Here is a 19219-nt window from a genome sequence, read left to right as displayed (position 1 = left end):
TATAACCGGGCTCTTATTTTGGTAGTTTTGTCCGTCATTTCATAATCAGTACTGATAACTATGAACGCTCCAATGAGCTCTGTGAAGACCTCTTGTTCCTCAAAGTGTCTCTCTGTGTTTAAATAAAGGTTAAACAAGATTTTATCTGCAGGAAACTGTTGACTACTGTTACAGTAATAAAACCAGTACAGTACTTGGTGGTAGACCACGTGAACAGAGGACTAAACACATCAAAGTCTTGGTCTTGTCTCGGTCTCAACCCCTCAAAGTCTTGGTCTTGTCTCGGTCTAAACCCCTCAAAGTCTTGGTCTTGTCTCGGTCTCAACCCCTCAAAGTCTTGGTCTTGTCTCGGTCTCAACCCCTCAAAGTCTTGGTCTTGTCTCGGTCTAAACCCCTCAAAGTCTTGGTCTTGTCTCGGTCTCAACCCCTCAAAGTCTTGGTCTTGTCTCGGTCTCAACCCATCAGAGTCTTTGTCTTGTCTCGGTCTCAACCCCTCAAAGTCTTGGTCTTGTCTCAGTCTCAACCCCTCAAAGTCTTGGTCTTGTCTCTAAACCCTGTCGTTTGACGTCTGTATTTCTAGCAATTATTTTAAAACAAACGCCTCTTTTGTCCAAAAATGATGTTCAACACAAAGTTAAAAATTGAAAACAAACCCATGACTTTATTCACTGAGTGTAGAATTAGTTTGCCTCCATTTTTAGTTCCTCTCTTAGTTCTTATTCCCTTTGACTGTGAGTCGTAGATTGCAATAAAGGTGATGTAATCCAACCAACCTCAGACTGCACAGCATTGTGGGTAAAAAGGACATCAGATAACCAGTTCCTCATGATAAGAACAGCCAACATGAAGCATGAAATCTGGGCTGTTTTTCTTGTTTTAACCCAACCAAACACAGTAACATTCAGATCAGTAGTATAGTGGAACTGTGGGGAATCGAACCTACAACCTGACAGTGTTGGTGCCTTGCTCAGCAGTCTCTGACTGTCCTCTCTGTCTCCTCCTCCAGTGTGTAACTTCATGTGTCACGAGAAATGCCTGAAGACGCTGCGCTCAGCTTGTTCCTGCATGACTCCGTCTTTGGTCCGGGTGAGTAAAACAAACTCATGTTTATTGATCGGCTGCACCGATCAATAGACCGGATTAACTGCTGCACCGATCAATAGACCGGATTAACTGCTGCACCAATCAATAGACCGGATTAACTGCTGCACCGATCAATAAACCGGATTAACTGCTGCACCAATCAATAGACCGGATTAACTGCTGCACCGATCAATAAACCGGCTGCAAGCATGAGTGAGAAGTAACTGAGAGGACGGGTAATCAGACACTACATCTCAGAGGTACATGTTGTACTTTATACTGTACTACTTCTCAGGGGTACATATTGTACTTTATACTGTACTACTTCTCAGGGGTACATATTGTACTTTATATTGTACTACATCTCAGGGGTACATATTGTACTTTATACTGTACTACATCTCAGGGGTACATGTTGTACTTTATACTGTACTACATCTCAGGGGTACATATTGTACTTTATACTGTACTACATCTCAGGGGTACATGTTGTACTTTTTACTCCACATTCAATAAACACATCAACTTCAAGACGAGGGAACAGGAAGTGAAAAAATGCTGAGTCATGTTTTAGGACTATTTTTAGGATTCCTGCAGAACTCTATTGTATCCTTAAGATACTTGTGTTCCTGTAACTGTGCTCAAATAAAACACTGTTTAAATGCTGTATTTTGGGGAGTTAAAACTTTTTTTTTTCCTTTTTTTTCACACTTGTACTTCCGTGTTACTCATAAATACATAAACAGGCTAGTTATCTGTTTATTTGATGGCGAGTTCGACTCCTTTACGCTGCCTTCTTAATGTCTTCATGTGTTTTGGTGAAAACCAGCTGCCGGCCCTCACGGTTCAGATCTCGGGGCCCCCGAGCTCTGGCCCCCCCCCCCCACGACACCTGGTGCTTTATGTTGACCCGTCATGCTGTTGTGTAACATGTCATGTTGTTTTTAGTTGTCACATTCAGGGCCTACAGATAATCCTAATCCTCTCTGGAGCCATTATTCACTCTAAACCGAGTGTTTTAAAAAGCTTTTTTTAATTACTGATCTTTTATTGTCGTCCATCCTCCTTTAAATACTCTTGGTATTTTTTAAACTGTCGTGTTTACTGTTTTATTTCCTTGTTAATGTTTTAGTTGTTTTAATCCTCTCACTGAGTTCTTCCTGCTTCAGGACGAACACGTTGTCGGTTTTTTCCCGTTAGCGTTAGCTTCAGGCGTGTTAACCGAGCGTCCTCGCTGCCCCCTGCAGGTTCCCGCTGCTCACTGCTTCGGACCCGCCGGCCAGAAGAAACGTTTCTGCTGCGTCTGCAGGAAACAGACGGAGGGGAACTCGGCGCTGCGCTGCGAAGGTCAGAACCAGTTTCATCCTCCAGTTAAACCAGTTTCAACCGGCGTCGGATTATTATCTATGAATCATAAACCAAATAAAAACGTGCTGAGACAACAAAGTCAGACCTGCAGAGAGATTCGTTTAGTTTATTTCAATCATTTTCAGCTTGTACAACTCAGATACACATATACAAAATAATATAAATAGTACAAATTCATTACTTTTAAATGAACAACTTGTCTGTTTATTAAACCTTCCCTTGAACTCTGCAACAGAAACGGTCCTTTATTTATGGGACCTCATTTTCTGGAGTCTGTTTTTAAAAGCAAAACGTTCTGTAAGTCAATAAACCATGATAACTGAAAGAAGGAAAATAAAATACATGTATATTACATGTATTTTATTATTACATATACAATCATATTATTTCCTCAGTTATGTGTTTATTAAAGGTGTTCTATTCAGATTTCTACTGGCTCCACGTGGCTCTCTGATCAGGTGACGAGCAGAAAAATAGAAAATCTATGTTAACAAAAAATGATTCATTATATACCATTTCATGAAGAATTTTTTTGTGAATGTAGATTTTCTATTTTTCTGCTGTATATAAATATATATATATATAAAATAAGCAATACAAATAATAAATAATTGAATTGATCAATATAGAATAACATTTTGTTTTAAAAATCAGTAAGATACATACAATTAATTAAAATATGTAAATAGGTTGACCCATATGCAAATATAATAAATAGATGTATAAATAAATGTATATACAGTATAAAACTGTGTGTTTCAGTGTGTGAGCTGCATGTCCACGCTGACTGCGCCGTCTTCAGCTGCGCAGACTGTCGTAGTCCTCACCCGGACGGGACTCTGGAGCAGGTGAGTCCTGCTACCGTAAAGTCTGTAAAAGAAGATACAACTAAATAACGTGCACTTCTACAACAACCAATCAACAACCAGTCACTAAGTCATGACACTGAGAGTTGATGATGACGGACGGACTGAGAGAGTTAATTCGGTAAATGCAGGAAAACTAAAACATGTTTGAAACATAATATATTTTAGGTCTAAAAAAATAATAAAGTTGATTATTACAAACTGAGATTAATTAAATGAATTAGACATATCCCCCAGCTCTAGTGTGGACGATATGAACTTATTGTCTACCTACATGGGAATTTTAAATATTGTTGCTCGTAGTTGTGTTGGTTGTGCAATAAATTCATTTTGTAATGTCTGAGTTTTGCAATATGTTGCTTGTTCCTGTCTGGTTGTGTAATGTGTGTGTGGTTGTGTGTGCTTTAGTACATGTTTCTTTGTTTGTATGTTTCTATAAAGGCAGCTATAATGATACGACAACATGTTATGAGTCATATCAGTAAAAGACGCATATCTCTGTGTGGACAACATAAAATATATAACATAAAATAAGTGAAGTCAGAGCTTCATGAGTTAAAGCTGCATTCTCTCTAGTGTCCACCAGGGGGCGACTCCTCTGGTTGTATAGAAGTCTATGAGAAAATGACTCTACTTCTCTCTTGATTTATTACCTCAGTAAACATTGTAAACATGAGTTTATGGTCTCAATCTCTAGTTTCAAGTCTTCTTCAATACAGCATGATGTTCATTTAGTAAATGATGGTCCATTTAGAGTCAGACAGACCATAAAGCAGGGGATGCTTTAGGGGCGGGGCTACACGGTGATTGACAGGTCTCTACCAGAGACGTATACGGCGTCTCTACGTCACTCCTCCTCAGTCCACATATGGTCACTTCCTGTTCACTGGTTGCAAAAAAAACAAGATGGCGACGGCCGTAATCCAAAATGGTGACTGACAAACGATCTACAGCATAATCAGAATCAGAATCAGAATCAGAACCGTTTATTGCCATGGTATGTTGAACATACAAGGAATTTGACATGACGGGAAGGTGCTTAACATTTAACAATCAACAACAACAACAACAACAATCAGTGCAAGTAGAAACAAAATAATATTAATATCGGGATATAAAATAAAGTGAAACATAGAATAAGGATGAAATATAAAATAAAGTGAAATATAAAATAAAGTGCACAAACGAACCGATAACAGGACTATAAACAAGTAAGATGTGTAGTGTAAAAGTGTCGAGTGAAATACGGATCGAAGGGATGCAGGGGAGTGACCGGTAGGAATTTTTCCTGGGGATGACGGTCAGTGGGGGTCCCGGGCTCTGTTAATGAGCCCGACTGCGGAAGGGAAGAAGCTGTAGTCAGATCAATGAATGTGATTGAGTGTTATTAAACAGTCTGACTGATCACCTGACACCTGCAGCGGTCCCACACTCTCTGATCAAAGACTTCCTGTGTGTGTGTGTGTGTGTGCGTGGGGTGGGGGGGAATCGGTTCACAGATGCTGATTAAAAATCAATAGTGTGAAGCTCCTGTAGAGCTGCTGATGGCTGGTTCAGACTGGTTCTACTGGACACGTCAATATTTAAAAACACACATATGTGGTTTTATCAATGATTCCCTGAAACAGCTGGTCTTTGTAGTTTTTATCAAACAAACAGGAGGAAATAGTGCATTTGTTCGGGACTATTTTCAGCGGCGGATGCATCCACATTTGGTGTATGTGTGTGTGATTGAGTCAGAATAAACTACAGCGTGATGATGATGATGATGATGATGATGATGGTGGTGATGATGATGATGGTGGTGATGATGAAGGAACAGCAGTGATGCTCATTGATATTTCTTTTCAGTTCTCTAACACCCTCTCACTCGGGATCTACTTTCTGCAGCTGCAGGATACGTTTCACCACCACTGGAGGGAGGGGAACCTGGCGTCAGCGGCGAGGTGTGATGTGTGTCGGCGCTCCTGCGGCTCGTCTGACGTCCTGTCGGGGATCAGGTGTGAGTGGTGCGGCGTCACGGTGAGGACCAGCTGAACCGCATCACACCAGACCTGAAAACCTGCAGACCTCTTGACCTAAGACCTGCAGGTCTACAGCTCTCTAGACCTCTAGACCTGCAGACCTCTAGACCTCTAGACCTGCAGACTTGCAGACCTCTAAACCTGCCGACCTGTAGACCTGTAATTTATATATAAATAATTTTGTGTTTCGTCATAACAAACTAACTGACAGACAGGAAAACCTGGACCCGGTAGTTTTCAGGAGTCCTGGCAAAATACAAAATACAAGTTTGTCTCTATACGAGTCTTCATGTCTATATGAGTCTTCATGTCTCTATAAACGAGTCTTCATGTCTCTATAAATGAGTCTTCATGTCTATACGAGTCTTCATGTCTCTATAAACGAGTCTTCATGTCTCCATACGAGTCTTCATGTCTCTATACGAGTCTTCATGTCTCCATACGAGTCTTCATGTCTCTATACGAGTCTTCATGTCTCTATAAACGAGTCTTCATGTCTCTATATACGAGTCTTCATGTCTCCATACGAGTCTTCATGTCTCTATATACGAGTCTTCATGTCTCCATACGAGTCTTCATGTCTCTATAAACGAGTCTTCATGTCTCTATATACGAGTCTTCATGTCTCCATACGAGTCTTCATGTCTCTATATACGAGTCTTCATGTCTCCATACGAGTCTTCATGTCTCTATAAACGAGTCTTCATGTCTCTATAAACGAGTCTTCATGTCTCTATATACGAGTCTTCATGTCTCCATACGAGTCTTCATGTCTCTATATACGAGTCTTCATGTCTCCATACGAGTCTTCATGTCTATAAACGAGTCTTCATGTCTCTATACGAGTCTTCATGTCTCTAAACGAGTCTTTGTGTCTCTATAAACGAGTCTTCCTGTCTCTTCGTCTCTGCAGAGCCACACGGCGTGCTACCTCAGCGTGCCACCAGAGTGCACTCTGGGACGTCTGCGCTGCATGATGCTGCATCCGGCCTGCGTCCGCCTCGACTCCAGAAACTTCAGCAAGATGCACTGTTACCGCGTCATGGAGAGCTGCAGCCAGGACCTGGGTACACACACACACACACACACACACACACACACACACAGCTCCAGACCACATCCTCTGTGGTGCAGAAACACTCGGCTCATTTCCTGAAAGCTTCGCTTCTTCATCTGAGCCGAGAAACCAAAAAAATTAGTTTGTTTTTTCTCACGAATTCTCCGATGTGAACGACTTTGTTTGTGAGGCTCGTTTTCAAACAAACATGTTTAGAGTCTTTGCACTCAGCCTGCAGACCTCTAGACCTGCAGACCTCTAGACCCTCAGACCAGAGTCCCTGCAAGTTTCAACAGATTTAAAGGAGGACTTCAGAAAATCTTATTTAGCAAATTTAAGTTCATTAAACCAAAAGAAAACCTGCAGAGTGAGATTCTACGAGGAGCAGGTGTACTGTCCCTTTAAGTTGTTTAAAGAATGGAAGATAAGGACAATTACATTGACTACTACTGTTTATAGTTTAAGTTTAAAATGCATTAAAATAAGATAAACTTCATGTATTCTGAGGTGCAGCACGAAGTAGAGCTCTTATTATTGATTTAAATATATAAAAATATAAACAACAAAGATTATCAATGATTATCAAAAGTAAACATGAAAACAAAAGTGCGAATTCAAAATATAATGTACACAAACCTAAATAAGTAACAATAATGAACAACACTATAAATATATGTTGTAACGTTTTTCCAGGTTTTGGTGACTCACAGAAATGTTTTTTTCAGATAACTCGGATGATGTGGATCAGTCTGCTGCTGCGTCTAAAGAGGGTCAGCCGGCGGCTCCAGAGTCAGGTTAGACCTCCAGAGTCAGGTTAGACCCCCAGAGTCAGGTTAGACCCCCAGAGTCAGGTTAGACCTCCAGAGTCAGGTTAAACCTCTAGAGTCAGGTTAGGCCCTGCAGAGTCAGGTTAGACCTCCAGAGTCAGGTTAGAGTCAGGTTAGACCTCTAGAGTCAGGTTAGACCTCCAGAGTCAGGTTAGACCCTCCAGAGTCAGGTTAGACCCCCAGAGTCAGGTTAGACCTCTAGAGTCAGGTTAGACCTCTAGAGTCAGGTTAGACCCTCCAGAGTCAGGTTAGACCTCCAGAGTCAGGTTAGACCTCCAGAGTCAGGTTAGACCCCCAGAGTCAGGTTAGACCCCCAGAGTCAGGTTAGACCTCCAGAGTCAGGTTAGACCTCCAGAGTCAGGTTAGACCCCCAGAGTCAGGTTAGACCTCCAGAGTCAGGTTAGACCTCCAGAGTCAGGTTAGACCTCTAGAGTCAGGTTAGACCTCCAGAGTCAGGTTAGAGTCAGGTTAGACCCCCAGAGTCAGGTTAGACCTCCAGAGTCAGGTTAGACCTCCAGAGTCAGGTTAGACCCTCCAGAGTCAGGTTAGACCCCCAGAGTCAGGTTAGACCCCCAGAGTCAGGTTAGAGTCAGGTTAGACCACTAGAGTCAGGTTAGACCTCCAGAGTCAGGTTAGACCTCCAGAGTCAGGTTAGACCTCCAGAGTCAGGTTAGAGTCAGGTTAGACCCCCAGAGTCAGGTTAGACCTCCAGAGTCAGGTTAGACCTCCAGAGTCAGGTTAGACCCTCCAGAGTCAGGTTAGACCCCCAGAGTCAGGTTAGACCCCCAGAGTCAGGTTAGAGTCAGGTTAGACCACTAGAGTCAGGTTAGACCTCCAGAGTCAGGTTATAAGAGAATTATAATGATGTGTGTGTGTGTGTGTGTGTGTGTGTGTGTGTGTGTGTGTGTGTGTGTGTGTGTGTGTGTGTGTGTGTGTGTGTGACTCACAGGTAAACAGCTTCTGAAGGTGTTTGACGGTGATGATGCAGTGAAACGCGGCGGCTTCCGATTGGTTTCCATCATGAGAGCCACAACGAATGAGGAAGTTGTGGTGAGAGCTTCCTAAAACATTTCACACACACTATTACTACAACAAATACTACTACTACTACTACTACTACTACTACTACTACTACTACTACTACTACTACTATCTACATCTAAGGATCTTAAAGTCATCAAACACTCTAGTGGCAACTTCAGGAATAGGCATTTGTTTTTCCAAATAAAAGCAGGTAATTATAATTCTGTAAAAGCTGGTTCTAAGTAATTTAATGGAGAATGTAACGTCACAGCAGTGAGATTGAAGAGGAGAAAATAGTTGAATTCATATTTTGATTGACAGGTTTATAATTAAACTATTCTAATAAAAAAGATGTTGAAATAGAACATTGACCAAAGTAAAGGCAGCCAAAGAGTTTCTGATGAAAACTCTATTTAAATGTGACTCTGCTTTCATATTTAATACAAAACTAAATATTGTTCTTTGTGTTCTTTGGTGCGTAAAAATACAGAAATTGATTCCTAATCCTTTTAATTACATGTCTTATTTTGAGGTGAATTTAATATAATATTTGTATGTATTTTTATTAATAATAATAATAATAATAATAATACAAATAAATTGTATTTATACAGCGCTTTACATGATAAAAACAAAGCAGATAGATGACATTATTATAGTATATATATATATATGTAAATATCTTTTTTTAATAATTGAAATAATAATATAATGATTTATTCTGTAATAATTGAATTTAATACCATGATGATTATCATCATTGTAATAATATTTATTCATGAGTCTTGGGCTAACGCTGCAGTACCGGTGTCGTCCTGCAGGAGGCGGCTCTGAGGACCTTCTTCCTCCCCGACGAGCCTCAGGACTTCGAGCTGCAGGAGGTCGGCGGCGTGCAGCGTCTCCACAGCGACGACATCCTCAACCGCAACGGCGGAACCGACAACCGGAGCTCCCTGAAGGACGGCGGCGACGCCTGGCTCCTGAGGGCCAAACCCAGAGACCATGAGGTCATCCAGGTGTACGCGGGACGGCCCAGGTGAGGAACTTGACTCCCTTTCATTGGGCTCAGGCGTACTGGTTCTCCTCCCGGTGTGTTGACGGTCTCACCGGCTGCGTGTTTCAGGTCGGGAGCAGCTTTCGTCTCCGTCTCCGTCTCTAGAAACAGCTCAGCAGCGTCAGTCGTCTCCGAGGTCCTCGCTCTGCTCCACAGACAGGTGACTTTATGTTTTTATGTTTTATTGATAGCAACATAACCAGCGAGGTAACTCACTCTGACACATTCTGTTGGAACTATTGTAAATTATTAATGTTGTCACTAATTTGCAGCCACACGTGGACTTTAAAAAGTCACAAAAACAAATTGGTATAAAGTGACTTTACATATATGAGCTGCATTTTTAACATTTGATGCTGCATTTGTCTGTAAAAAGTTAAATATATTGTACAGCCTTAAACAGTTCTATGATAATATATTGAGTGATCATCACCACACTTTCTTTATCTTTATAGGTGTTTGTGTTATTTCTCTTGTATTTTGGGTCGCTGACTGCTTTAAACTTTGTTAAATTTAACAAAATGAAGTCAGACTTAAAGCTGAGTTTATGCTGAAAGATCAAATACTGTGAATGTGGAGGAAGGAAAGTTTATAAAGGTGCTAAACAAAGACAAGAATCAAGGCATAGGAAGTAAAATGACTCGAGTTCATCAGTCCAGAGATCCTGTAACACCAAAACCGTTCACACTTTAGTTTCTGTGCAGATGAAACTAAACGAGGTGTTACTGGTATTTTATTTCCTCTGTTCAGAGCCATGCTAGCTGTTCTCCTCTGTTTCCAGTCTTTATGCTAAGCTAAGCTAACCAGCTGCTGGTCGTATCTGAGAGCTCTCAGTCAAACTATATTATTATATAATAAAGTTTGTGTATATTCAGATTCAAATACATAAGTAACATTTGTAAGATACAGAATGATACAATAAAAGATGATTCTATAATAATCTTCAAATATCAATACCAATCAAATATTTCAGTATTTAGTTCCTTTTATTTTCCCTTTTTAACATTAAAGTATGACCTAATTCTCCCACGAGTACTAAATGTACATTTATTTGCCTTTTCTCTTTTCCTCTGTTAGCTTTGGGTAAATTAAATGACATCAATGGTTTCTTTATTTAAAACTGCGTTTTTACAGCTTTTTCCCCCTTTTTTTAAAGTAACACTTTAAATACCTGGTCGACTCTTCGTGACCGTTTCACCTCACCTGAAAACAGTGAAGTGAACATAATAATGTTGTTTCAGGAGGAAGACGCGTCCACTTTCAGCCTGATGGAGGTCTACATGAGCAGCAAGCAAGGTGAGCGCTGACGTCAAGAATAAAGGACACACAAACTTTTATTTTTTATTTTATTTTACATATTTTATATTTTATATTTTATATTTTATATTTTATATTTTATATTTTTTATTTTATATTTTTTATTTTATATTTTATATTTTATATATATATTTTTTTTTAATTTATTTTAAATTCATTCATCTATTTTTAAAATATATTTTTTTATTTATGGTCCTTTAAACTCTCTGAAGTCTTTGCTGTATGACTTGTAAAAAATCCCATAATGTGTAAAAAAAGAAAAGTTAAATAAAGTTATGAAAACTGTGTGATGATGACTCATCGGTGAAGGCTGTGACGTCTCCATGTCTGTCCTCCAGTTCAGAGACAGACGCTGAGTCCTCAGGAGAAGATTCAGGACAAGCTGCAGGAGATCAGGAAGGTAGGAGGACATGTAACACACTGAAGTCCTGCAGGAGGAGGAGATCAGGAGATCAACATGATTGATTGATTTTTTTCCAGGTGTCTTTGCGTCAGATGAACCAGACTCGTTTCTACGTGGTGGAGAACAGGAAGCAAGCGGTGCAGGTGAGCCTGCTGATCGGAGGTCTGACCCCCCTTCTGTCCAAAGACGAGTACGTCCAGCTGATCCAGGAACAGCTGAGCATCAAGAGTGAGTGAGACACGTTCACCTGAGACACGTTGACCTGAGACACGTTGACCTGAGACACGTTGACCTGAGACACGTTGACCTGAGACACGTTGACCTGAGACCCGTTGACCTGAGACACGTTGACCTGAGACACGTTGACCTGAGACACGTTCTCCTGAGACACGTTGACCTGAGACACGTTGACCTGAGACACGTTGACCTGAGACACGTTGACCTGAGACACGTTCTCCTGAGACACGTTGACCTGAGACACGTTGACCTGAGACACGTTGAGCTGAGACACGTTGACCTGAGACACGTTCACCCGTTGACCTGAGACACGTTCTCCTGAGACACGTTGACCTGAGACCCGTTGACCTGAGACACTTTCACCTGAGACACGTTGACCTGAGACACGTTGACCTGAGACACGTTGACCTGAGACACGTTGACCTGAGACACGTTGACCTGAGACCCGTTGACCTGAGACACTTTCACCTGAGACACGTTCTGAGACACGTTGACCTGAGACACGTTGACCTGAGACACGTTGACCTGAGACACTTTCACCTGAGACACGTTCTCCTGAGACACGTTCTCCTGAGACACGTTGACCTGAGACACGTTGACCTGAGACACGTTGACCTGAGACACGTTCTCCTGAGACACGTTCTCCTGAGACACGTTGAGCTGAGACACTTTCTCCTGAGACACGTTCTCCTGAGACACGTTGAGCTGAGACACGTTGACCTGAGACACGTTCTCCTCACTTTGTCTGTCTCTGCAGGTCACCTGGTCACCGTCAGCCATGTCTACACCAGTCAAGGTGAGATTTAAGGGTCATCTCTGACATCATCATCATGTGAAATATAATTTAATATGTGAAATATAACTGTTCTATTTTATTCTCTATCAGGCTCTTCTGTTAGTATCACTTCTTATGCAATTCATATTTTTACTCTTATATTTAATCTTTTGTTTTATTTATTTACCTCGTATCTTATCTGCTTCTCTTAAAAAGTGAAAATGTCTCTTAAAAAGTATTTTGTGATTCTCAACATTTATTCGGCTTTAACTCCTTATAACAAGTTACATTTTTTTTTAATCCTTAAAAGCCTGAATCGCCTTAAATTATCTCATAATTCTTAAGAAAAAGATGCAAATTCCATCAGAAATAAGTGTTCCTGCTTTCCGCTCCTTTAGTTAGTTTTAATATTACATTTCTTTTTTGCAGGTAAAAATCTTAATTTGTAAAGTTTGTCAGATAAAAGAAGTCCAGGAGAAGCATAAAGTAGCACGAGAAGAAATATACTGTATATATATATATACTGTATATATATGTGTGTGTGTGTGTGTGTGTGTGTGTGTGTTTAGGTGCGGTGGCGTTGCAGATCTCGTGTTTCTCTGAAGCAGAGAGGATCTACATGTTGGCTAAAGACACGACCGTCAACAACAAGACGCTCACTTCACTCGTTATTCCAGAGATCGAGGTGACAATCAATTCATCTTCCAAATGATCTTTTATGTATTTAAACACTTTTATGTCTAAACATTTTAATTTATTTTTCTCTTATTATTTATTTTTTTAATGTTTCCCAGTTTTTATTCATCTGTTGAACTCACTAATTATACTTCAAATGTAAGTGCACGATAAGAAACTATATTTATTTTATCTGTAAAAGTTTTTCTGATTTTATTTTATTTATGTGTACAGCACTGAGCTACATAGTCTGTATGAAATGTGCTATATATCTATATATCTATATATATCTATATATATCAAGATAATTATTATTAATGACACTACGAACGCTGTTTCTGACACACAGGTTTTTTATTGAGTCTTTCATGTGTTGTTATTAGTAAGATGAGTAACTGTAGCTGTTGTCTGTCAGAACAACGAGCTGGGAGAAGACGTCTGTCCTCTGCTCGTGTTCGTGAACCCAAAGAGCGGCGGCATGAAGGGCCGAGAGCTCCTCTACGGCTTCAGGAAGCTGCTGAACCCTCATCAGGTCTTTGACATCTCCAACGGAGGACCGCTGGCTGGGTGAGAGAAACCGACGATGATGATGATGATGATGATGATTACAGGAAGTTCAGGCAGGAGGTTTTTATTTATTGCTGCACATTTAAAAGGAAAACTCGCCGCCTTTTTCTGTCTGTCTGATCGGTTCTGATGGTAAATGAAGAATTACATTTGCTGCTGTATTGATCTCTCCTGCTGTCGGCCGTGCCTACAAGTACCAGGATGCATTGCGTTGTGAGCGGCGAGTTCGCTACGTCTAATAAATAGAACAAAATTAACTCACAACTAAAACTGAACACCTAAACTGAAACGACATAAAATAAACCCTTAATTCTACGTTAATTTGAATGGGAAAGTCAATTAATAACTTTATTTATAAAGCACCTTTAAAAACAGACAAAGCAAGACAAGCTACTGTAAAACCCTGATGATTCTACTCTTTTTCTATTTCTATGTGATAAACACAAATGTCATATTTTACATCCAGTTTTTCAACGTTGTATTTTCCTCAGTTCAGATAGGCGGCAACCTCCGAGTGTTAAAGCTGCATTCTCTCTAATGTCCACCAGGGGGCGACTCCTCTGGTTGTATAGAAGTCTATGAGAAAATGACTCTACTTCTCTCTTGATTTATTACCTCAGTAAACATTGTAAACATGAGTTTATGGTCTCAATCTCTAGTTTCAAGTCTTCTTCAATACAGCATGATGTTCATTTAGTAAATGATGGTCCATTTAGAGTCACACAGACCATAAAGCAGGGGATGCTTTAGGGGCGGGGCTACAGGGTGATTGACAGGTCTCTACCAGAGACGTATACGGCGTCTCTACGTCACTCCTCCTCAATCCAGATATGGTCACTTCCTGTTCACTGGTTGCAAAAAACCAAGATGGTGACGGCCGTAATCCAAGATGGCGATTGTCAAAATGCTGAATTTGAGGCTTCAAAAACATCAGTCCACAAACCAACGGATGACGTCACGACAACTACGTCCACTTCTTAAATACAGTCTGTGGGAAGTAGAAGCTGCAGCTGTGACCTTTGACCTCTTATGTCATCATCACACGGTGACTCTTAATGGCGTCGATGAGTCAAGTTCATGTTGTCTATTTCATGAACTCTTCAGGCCTTTAAACTGTGACGTCTGATTTAAAAAAAAAATGTGTCTGATGTTCGTCTTCTCCGCTCCAGCCTCCACACGTTCCGGGAGGTTCCCAGGTTTCGGGTGCTGGTCTGTGGGGGCGACGGGACGGTGGGCTGGGTGCTGGGAGTGCTGGAGGCCGTCCGGCACAAACTGGTGTGTCGTGAGCCGCCCATCGGCATCGTACCGCTGGGAACAGGTCAGACCGACGCTCACTGACTTGACTCGTGCTGCCGGGGTTTTGAGGTTCAGTGTCCACGGGTACTAAAGTCTTTCCCGTCTCGACAGGGAACGACTTGTCTCGAGTCCTGCGTTGGGGAGCCGGTTACAGCAGCGAGAGCCCCCACCACATCCTGGTCTCTGTGGACGAGGCAGACGAGGTCCTGATGGACCGGTGGACCATCCTGCTGGACGCCCAGGACGTCTCTGAAGACGGGAAGGACAACGGCTTCCTGGAGCCTCCCAAGGTCTGGTCCAGATCCAGGTCCTGCAGGACAGACGGGGCAAATAGTCCAAATCCATTCTCCCGCGTTAGCTTACAGTCCTTCAAGGCTGCTAAAAACAAGCTAACGGTTCCACGACGTGCAAATCTGCAAGTGAACCGGTGGATCCTGCAACATATTTGACACATTATCTGCATGGATGTTTAATTAAACATGAATACAAATAAATAAAAAGATAAATTATAAAAATGTAAATGTATTTAACAATGATACTGAAAGCAAATGCTGTTACTGAGGGTGGTCAGATAACATGAATGTTTCTCATAATGCTACTTTATCTTAGTATTTATGTTCTAACAGTGACCCTGATACTCATGATGCCATGATAATTAATAAATTAACAGTGTACATTGTTAAAAATGTTAACAGGAAATGTGTGTTCTACACGTCTACAATTGTCTTTAAAGCGTCTTTGTGTCTCAGATTGTGCAGATGAACAACTACTTCGGTCTGGGCATCGACGCGGAGGTCAGCCTCGACTTCCACCAGGCCCGAGAGGACGACCCCGATAAATTCACCAGCAGGTAAAACTACAGCTCATTCGGGGGGGGGGGGGGCGCTCAGACGGAGCCGACACATTTGCAAATTAAAACCTTTATTTTATACAAATCCCACAGGTTCCATAACAAAGGGGTGTACGTGAAGGTCGGCCTGCAGAAGATCAGTTGGACCAGGAGTCTCCACCAAGAGCTGCAGCTGCAGGTGGACGCTCAGAACGTCCCGTTACCGCACATAGAGGGGCTGATCTTCCTCAACATACCCAGGTAACACACACACACACATCACACTCCTCACCCACAGTCAGTATGAGCGCACACTCACCTTCCTGTGTGTGTGTGTGTGTGTGTGTGTGTGTGTGTGTAGTTGGGGTTCTGGTGCTGACTTGTGGGGGTCAGAGGTCGATGTTCGCCATGGGAAACCGAGCATCGATGACGGGCTGCTGGAGGTGGTCGGTGTCACCGGCGTCGTCCACATGGTGAGATAAGTCACGACACTCAAGACTCCACTTATTGGCTGTTTCCAGAGCTTTCAACCGTGTGTGTGTGTGTGTGTGTGTGTGTGTGTGTGTGTGTGTGTGTGTGTGTGTGTGTGTGTGCGCAGGGCCAGGTGCAGAGCGGTCTGCGCTCAGGGATCCGTATTGCTCAAGGGAACTACATCAGGCTGACGGTGAGCAAACCCATACATGTCCAGGTGGACGGAGAACCGTGGATCCAACCGCCGGGACACATCATCATCTCTGCTGCTGGACCGAAGGTTTGTCCCCAAAGGGCACCCGTAGTTTGTGTTTTTGTTGAGTGTTTTTTCTTTTACTCTCTGTCTTTTGTCTTTATCCTTGTTCCTATCCTTCCTTCTTATTTGTCCCTTTTCTTCTCCCGTTTATTCATTTACTTCTCTTTTTTTATAGCCTTTCACATGAAAATGTGATGTATCTGTATTGTGGTATTTTCTGTGTATACCTCTTGTTTGTTCATAGTTTGGTATCTTCTGAGTATACCTGTACTGTACCCTGTTGTTTATCTCTGTAGTTTGGTGTGTATCTCTGTTTATCTGTAGTTTGGTGTGTATCTCTGTAGTTTATCTGTAGTTTGGTGTGTATCTCTGTAGTTTATCTGTTGTTTGGTGTATATCCCTGTTTATATGTAGTTTGGTGTGTATCTCTGTAGTTTATCTGTTGTTTGGTGTATATCCCTGTTTATATGTAGTTTGGTGTGTATCGCTGTAGTTTATCTGTAGTTTGGTGTGTATCTCAGTAGTTTATCTGTAGTTTGGTGTGTATCTCTGTAGTTTATATGTAGTTTGGTGTGTATCTCTGTAGTTTATCTGTAGTTTGGTGTATATCCCTGTTTATCTGTAGTTTGGTGTGTATCTCTGTAGTTTATATGTAGTTTGGTGTGTATCCCTGTAGTTTATCTGTAGTTTGGTGTGTATCTCTGTAGTTTATATGTAGTTTGGTGTGTATCCCTGTAGTTTATCTGTAGTTTGGTATGTAATCCTGTAGTTTATCTGTAGTTTGGTATGTAATCCTGTAGTTTATCTGTAGTTTGGTATGTAATCCTGTAGTTTATCTGTAGTTTGGTATGTAATCCTGTAGTTTATCTGTACTAATTTACACAACGTTTGTTCCTCTGCTGTGTCTGCAGGTTCGCATGCTGAGGAAGTCCAAGCAGAAGCAGAAGAAGTCATCAGGTGGCTCAAAGGACGGTCGTTCTGAGAGTCCGTCCTCCAGAGACGGAGGAAACTGACCAACCCGCCTAAAAATAAATCAGCATCCTGCCTTTTACCTGCCTCCTGCTGCTATCTGGGAGGCCATTTGTTTTCCATCAGCCAGCTGTGAGCTCACTCGTGGAGCTTCGTAGCGACGCTGATGGGCTGCAGATCAACCTGGAGACTGAAGGAGGTTTAAAGTTTACAGCCTGCACGCGGTGGGAGGAAGTCCTGGATCGCCTCAAGTTTGGTCCAGTTGGGATCACATTTCCATCCTGCTGACCAAGCACTTATCACTCATAGATTTCATAGTTAATATTCAGCAACTGAACTTTTTTACTTAAAAAAGAGTAACAGGTAACTTCTCAGTATGGATAAGCTTCAGAGTTTGAACAAAATAAATCTATAAAAGTATTTAACAGAAGTAGATTTCTGTCCAGATGTGACTGTATATGTACAGTAAGTAGCAGTAGACTCAATGTCAGTTGATTCGTTTTAATAACTTTAGTTGTATTAATTAAATGTGCAGCTATAGTGTGATTATAACCTTAATCATATTGTCATTAGAGAATATAAAGAAACAGGAGAACTCCTGAAGACAGGCAGTTTAGTTAAGAAGCTGCAACCACATTTTGTTTATCTAAACCACAAATCTCCTCGGAGGCTGAATAATTCTTCTTCTGTGAAATGTATTCGTTACATTGGTTTCACACAACATTCATGTGAGAGTGAAGCTCTCCGAAGCTAATGAGCTAATGAGCACGCAAAATCAAACAAGACATCTCTGGAACCACTGTGTGTAACTGGAAAGAGTCAAAGAAGTAAAAAATACTTAAAAGTCACATCAAAAAAGTGTTAAAGTGAAGATAAACTGTAAAGCCTGAAGCACAGTTTGTATTTCTGCAGATGGAAAGTGTGAAGCTTTTACTTTGGCAGCAACACCAACTGATTTTGTGCAAACTAGAGAATAACTTGTGCACAAGATTGAGAACATATCTTTTGTGACATAATAAAGAAATCATGACCAGACTGTCACAAAATCTGTCTTTTTAGTTGATTTAATTAAGATTGAGATCACGACAAATAATCTGAATTATACGTTCCAAAACGCAATTGTAAAACTTGCCAATATTTACTTTTACCGTTACCGATATACCGTTATTTTGTGTTATTTTCTCAACAGAATTTATTTTATTTGTCCAAATTTCTTATAAAGACTGCAAAATGTAACTAAAAAAACAGTGACGCGCTACAGATGGTGTTGTTGCTATGATGGAAACTGCGCTGCTTTACACTGTTTTCAGTTAATGCTAACATACTCAGCTGTGATGTATGACTGACGTTATCTCTTTCCCGTCTTCTCTGGGAGCAGTTAGCTAGTTGAGTCTTATTAAACTGAGTTTAGCTGAGCCGTGGAACTACAGAAAGAGAAAATGTCACGTTACAAATGTTCAAAAAGTTTTGCCATTGTGATTAAAGGCAGCACCGTACATTTGCTAAAAAATTAGCTATATAACAGCACCATTACTAGGTTGTAAGGTGGTTAGCGTTTTCTTGAACGTTAGCTAGCTTGCTAGTATGTTGAAACAAAACTTAATTTGTAAATTAAGGATATGTTACTAGCTTTTTTAGCAAGTTGCCCTGCTAGCTTGTCTAAACAAAATTAAAACAAAACTCAATTAATTTTAGAGGAAAATAAAATGAGTAAATCAAAAGTATAGATTTACTAATATTGTGTGCAAAAATGGTGGCACTGTAACCACAGGTAGCACCAGCCACTAGCTAGAAAGCTAGCTGTATTCCGAGCTAAGCTAAACTGGAAACAACTCTAACTTTGCAAGCTAATAGGCTAGTTTACTAGCAAGCTTGTTGCCTAAACAAAACTTAATTTGAAGAACAAATAAAGGGTTCAATTACTAAAATAAGGAAAACATCATTGCCAGATCTACAACAATGATCATATTTGATATGATACAACTTTAATCTAAAGTTAATAATAATAATAATAAAATTTGTTTATTTGCTGCCACAACAAAACTTGTCAAAGACAAGCTTCAGCTGCCAGTTTATATGAAGGAGGATTTAAAGAATGAAGAACTTCGTCCACATTCCAGAT

The 19219-nt window shown here is 40.9% G+C and overlaps 1 protein-coding gene across 2 annotated transcripts in view; it reads left to right on the top strand.

Moving 5' to 3' along the window:
* Positions 1-18130, top strand: part of dgkq (diacylglycerol kinase theta) — a 21579-nt gene extending 3449 nt beyond the window's left edge. For both annotated transcript variants that reach the window (XM_079167372.1, XM_079167373.1), the window contains exons 2-23: positions 1007-1086; positions 2331-2430; positions 3214-3299; positions 5208-5339; positions 6255-6408; positions 7124-7192; positions 8175-8275; positions 9070-9284; positions 9372-9462; positions 10544-10598; positions 10958-11019; positions 11100-11250; positions 12017-12055; positions 12604-12719; positions 13125-13276; positions 14446-14594; positions 14684-14862; positions 15322-15422; positions 15516-15662; positions 15763-15874; positions 16000-16152; positions 17040-18130. In XM_079167372.1, the coding sequence (XP_079023498.1) occupies positions 1007-1086; positions 2331-2430; positions 3214-3299; positions 5208-5339; positions 6255-6408; positions 7124-7192; positions 8175-8275; positions 9070-9284; positions 9372-9462; positions 10544-10598; positions 10958-11019; positions 11100-11250; positions 12017-12055; positions 12604-12719; positions 13125-13276; positions 14446-14594; positions 14684-14862; positions 15322-15422; positions 15516-15662; positions 15763-15874; positions 16000-16152; positions 17040-17141 (2546 nt within the window). In that variant the 3' untranslated portion in view covers positions 17142-18130. The remainder of the gene's footprint in view (positions 1-1006; positions 1087-2330; positions 2431-3213; positions 3300-5207; positions 5340-6254; positions 6409-7123; positions 7193-8174; positions 8276-9069; positions 9285-9371; positions 9463-10543; positions 10599-10957; positions 11020-11099; positions 11251-12016; positions 12056-12603; positions 12720-13124; positions 13277-14445; positions 14595-14683; positions 14863-15321; positions 15423-15515; positions 15663-15762; positions 15875-15999; positions 16153-17039) is intronic.
* The last annotated feature ends 1089 nt before the right edge of the window (positions 18131-19219 follow it).

The sequence above is a fragment of the Pholis gunnellus genome, assembly GCF_910591455.1.
Source record: "Pholis gunnellus genome assembly, chromosome: 10".
Lineage (NCBI taxonomy): Eukaryota > Metazoa > Chordata > Actinopteri > Perciformes > Pholidae > Pholis > Pholis gunnellus.
Note: the sequence above shows the minus strand (reverse complement) of the source record. Positions and strands in the feature narration are given on the sequence as shown.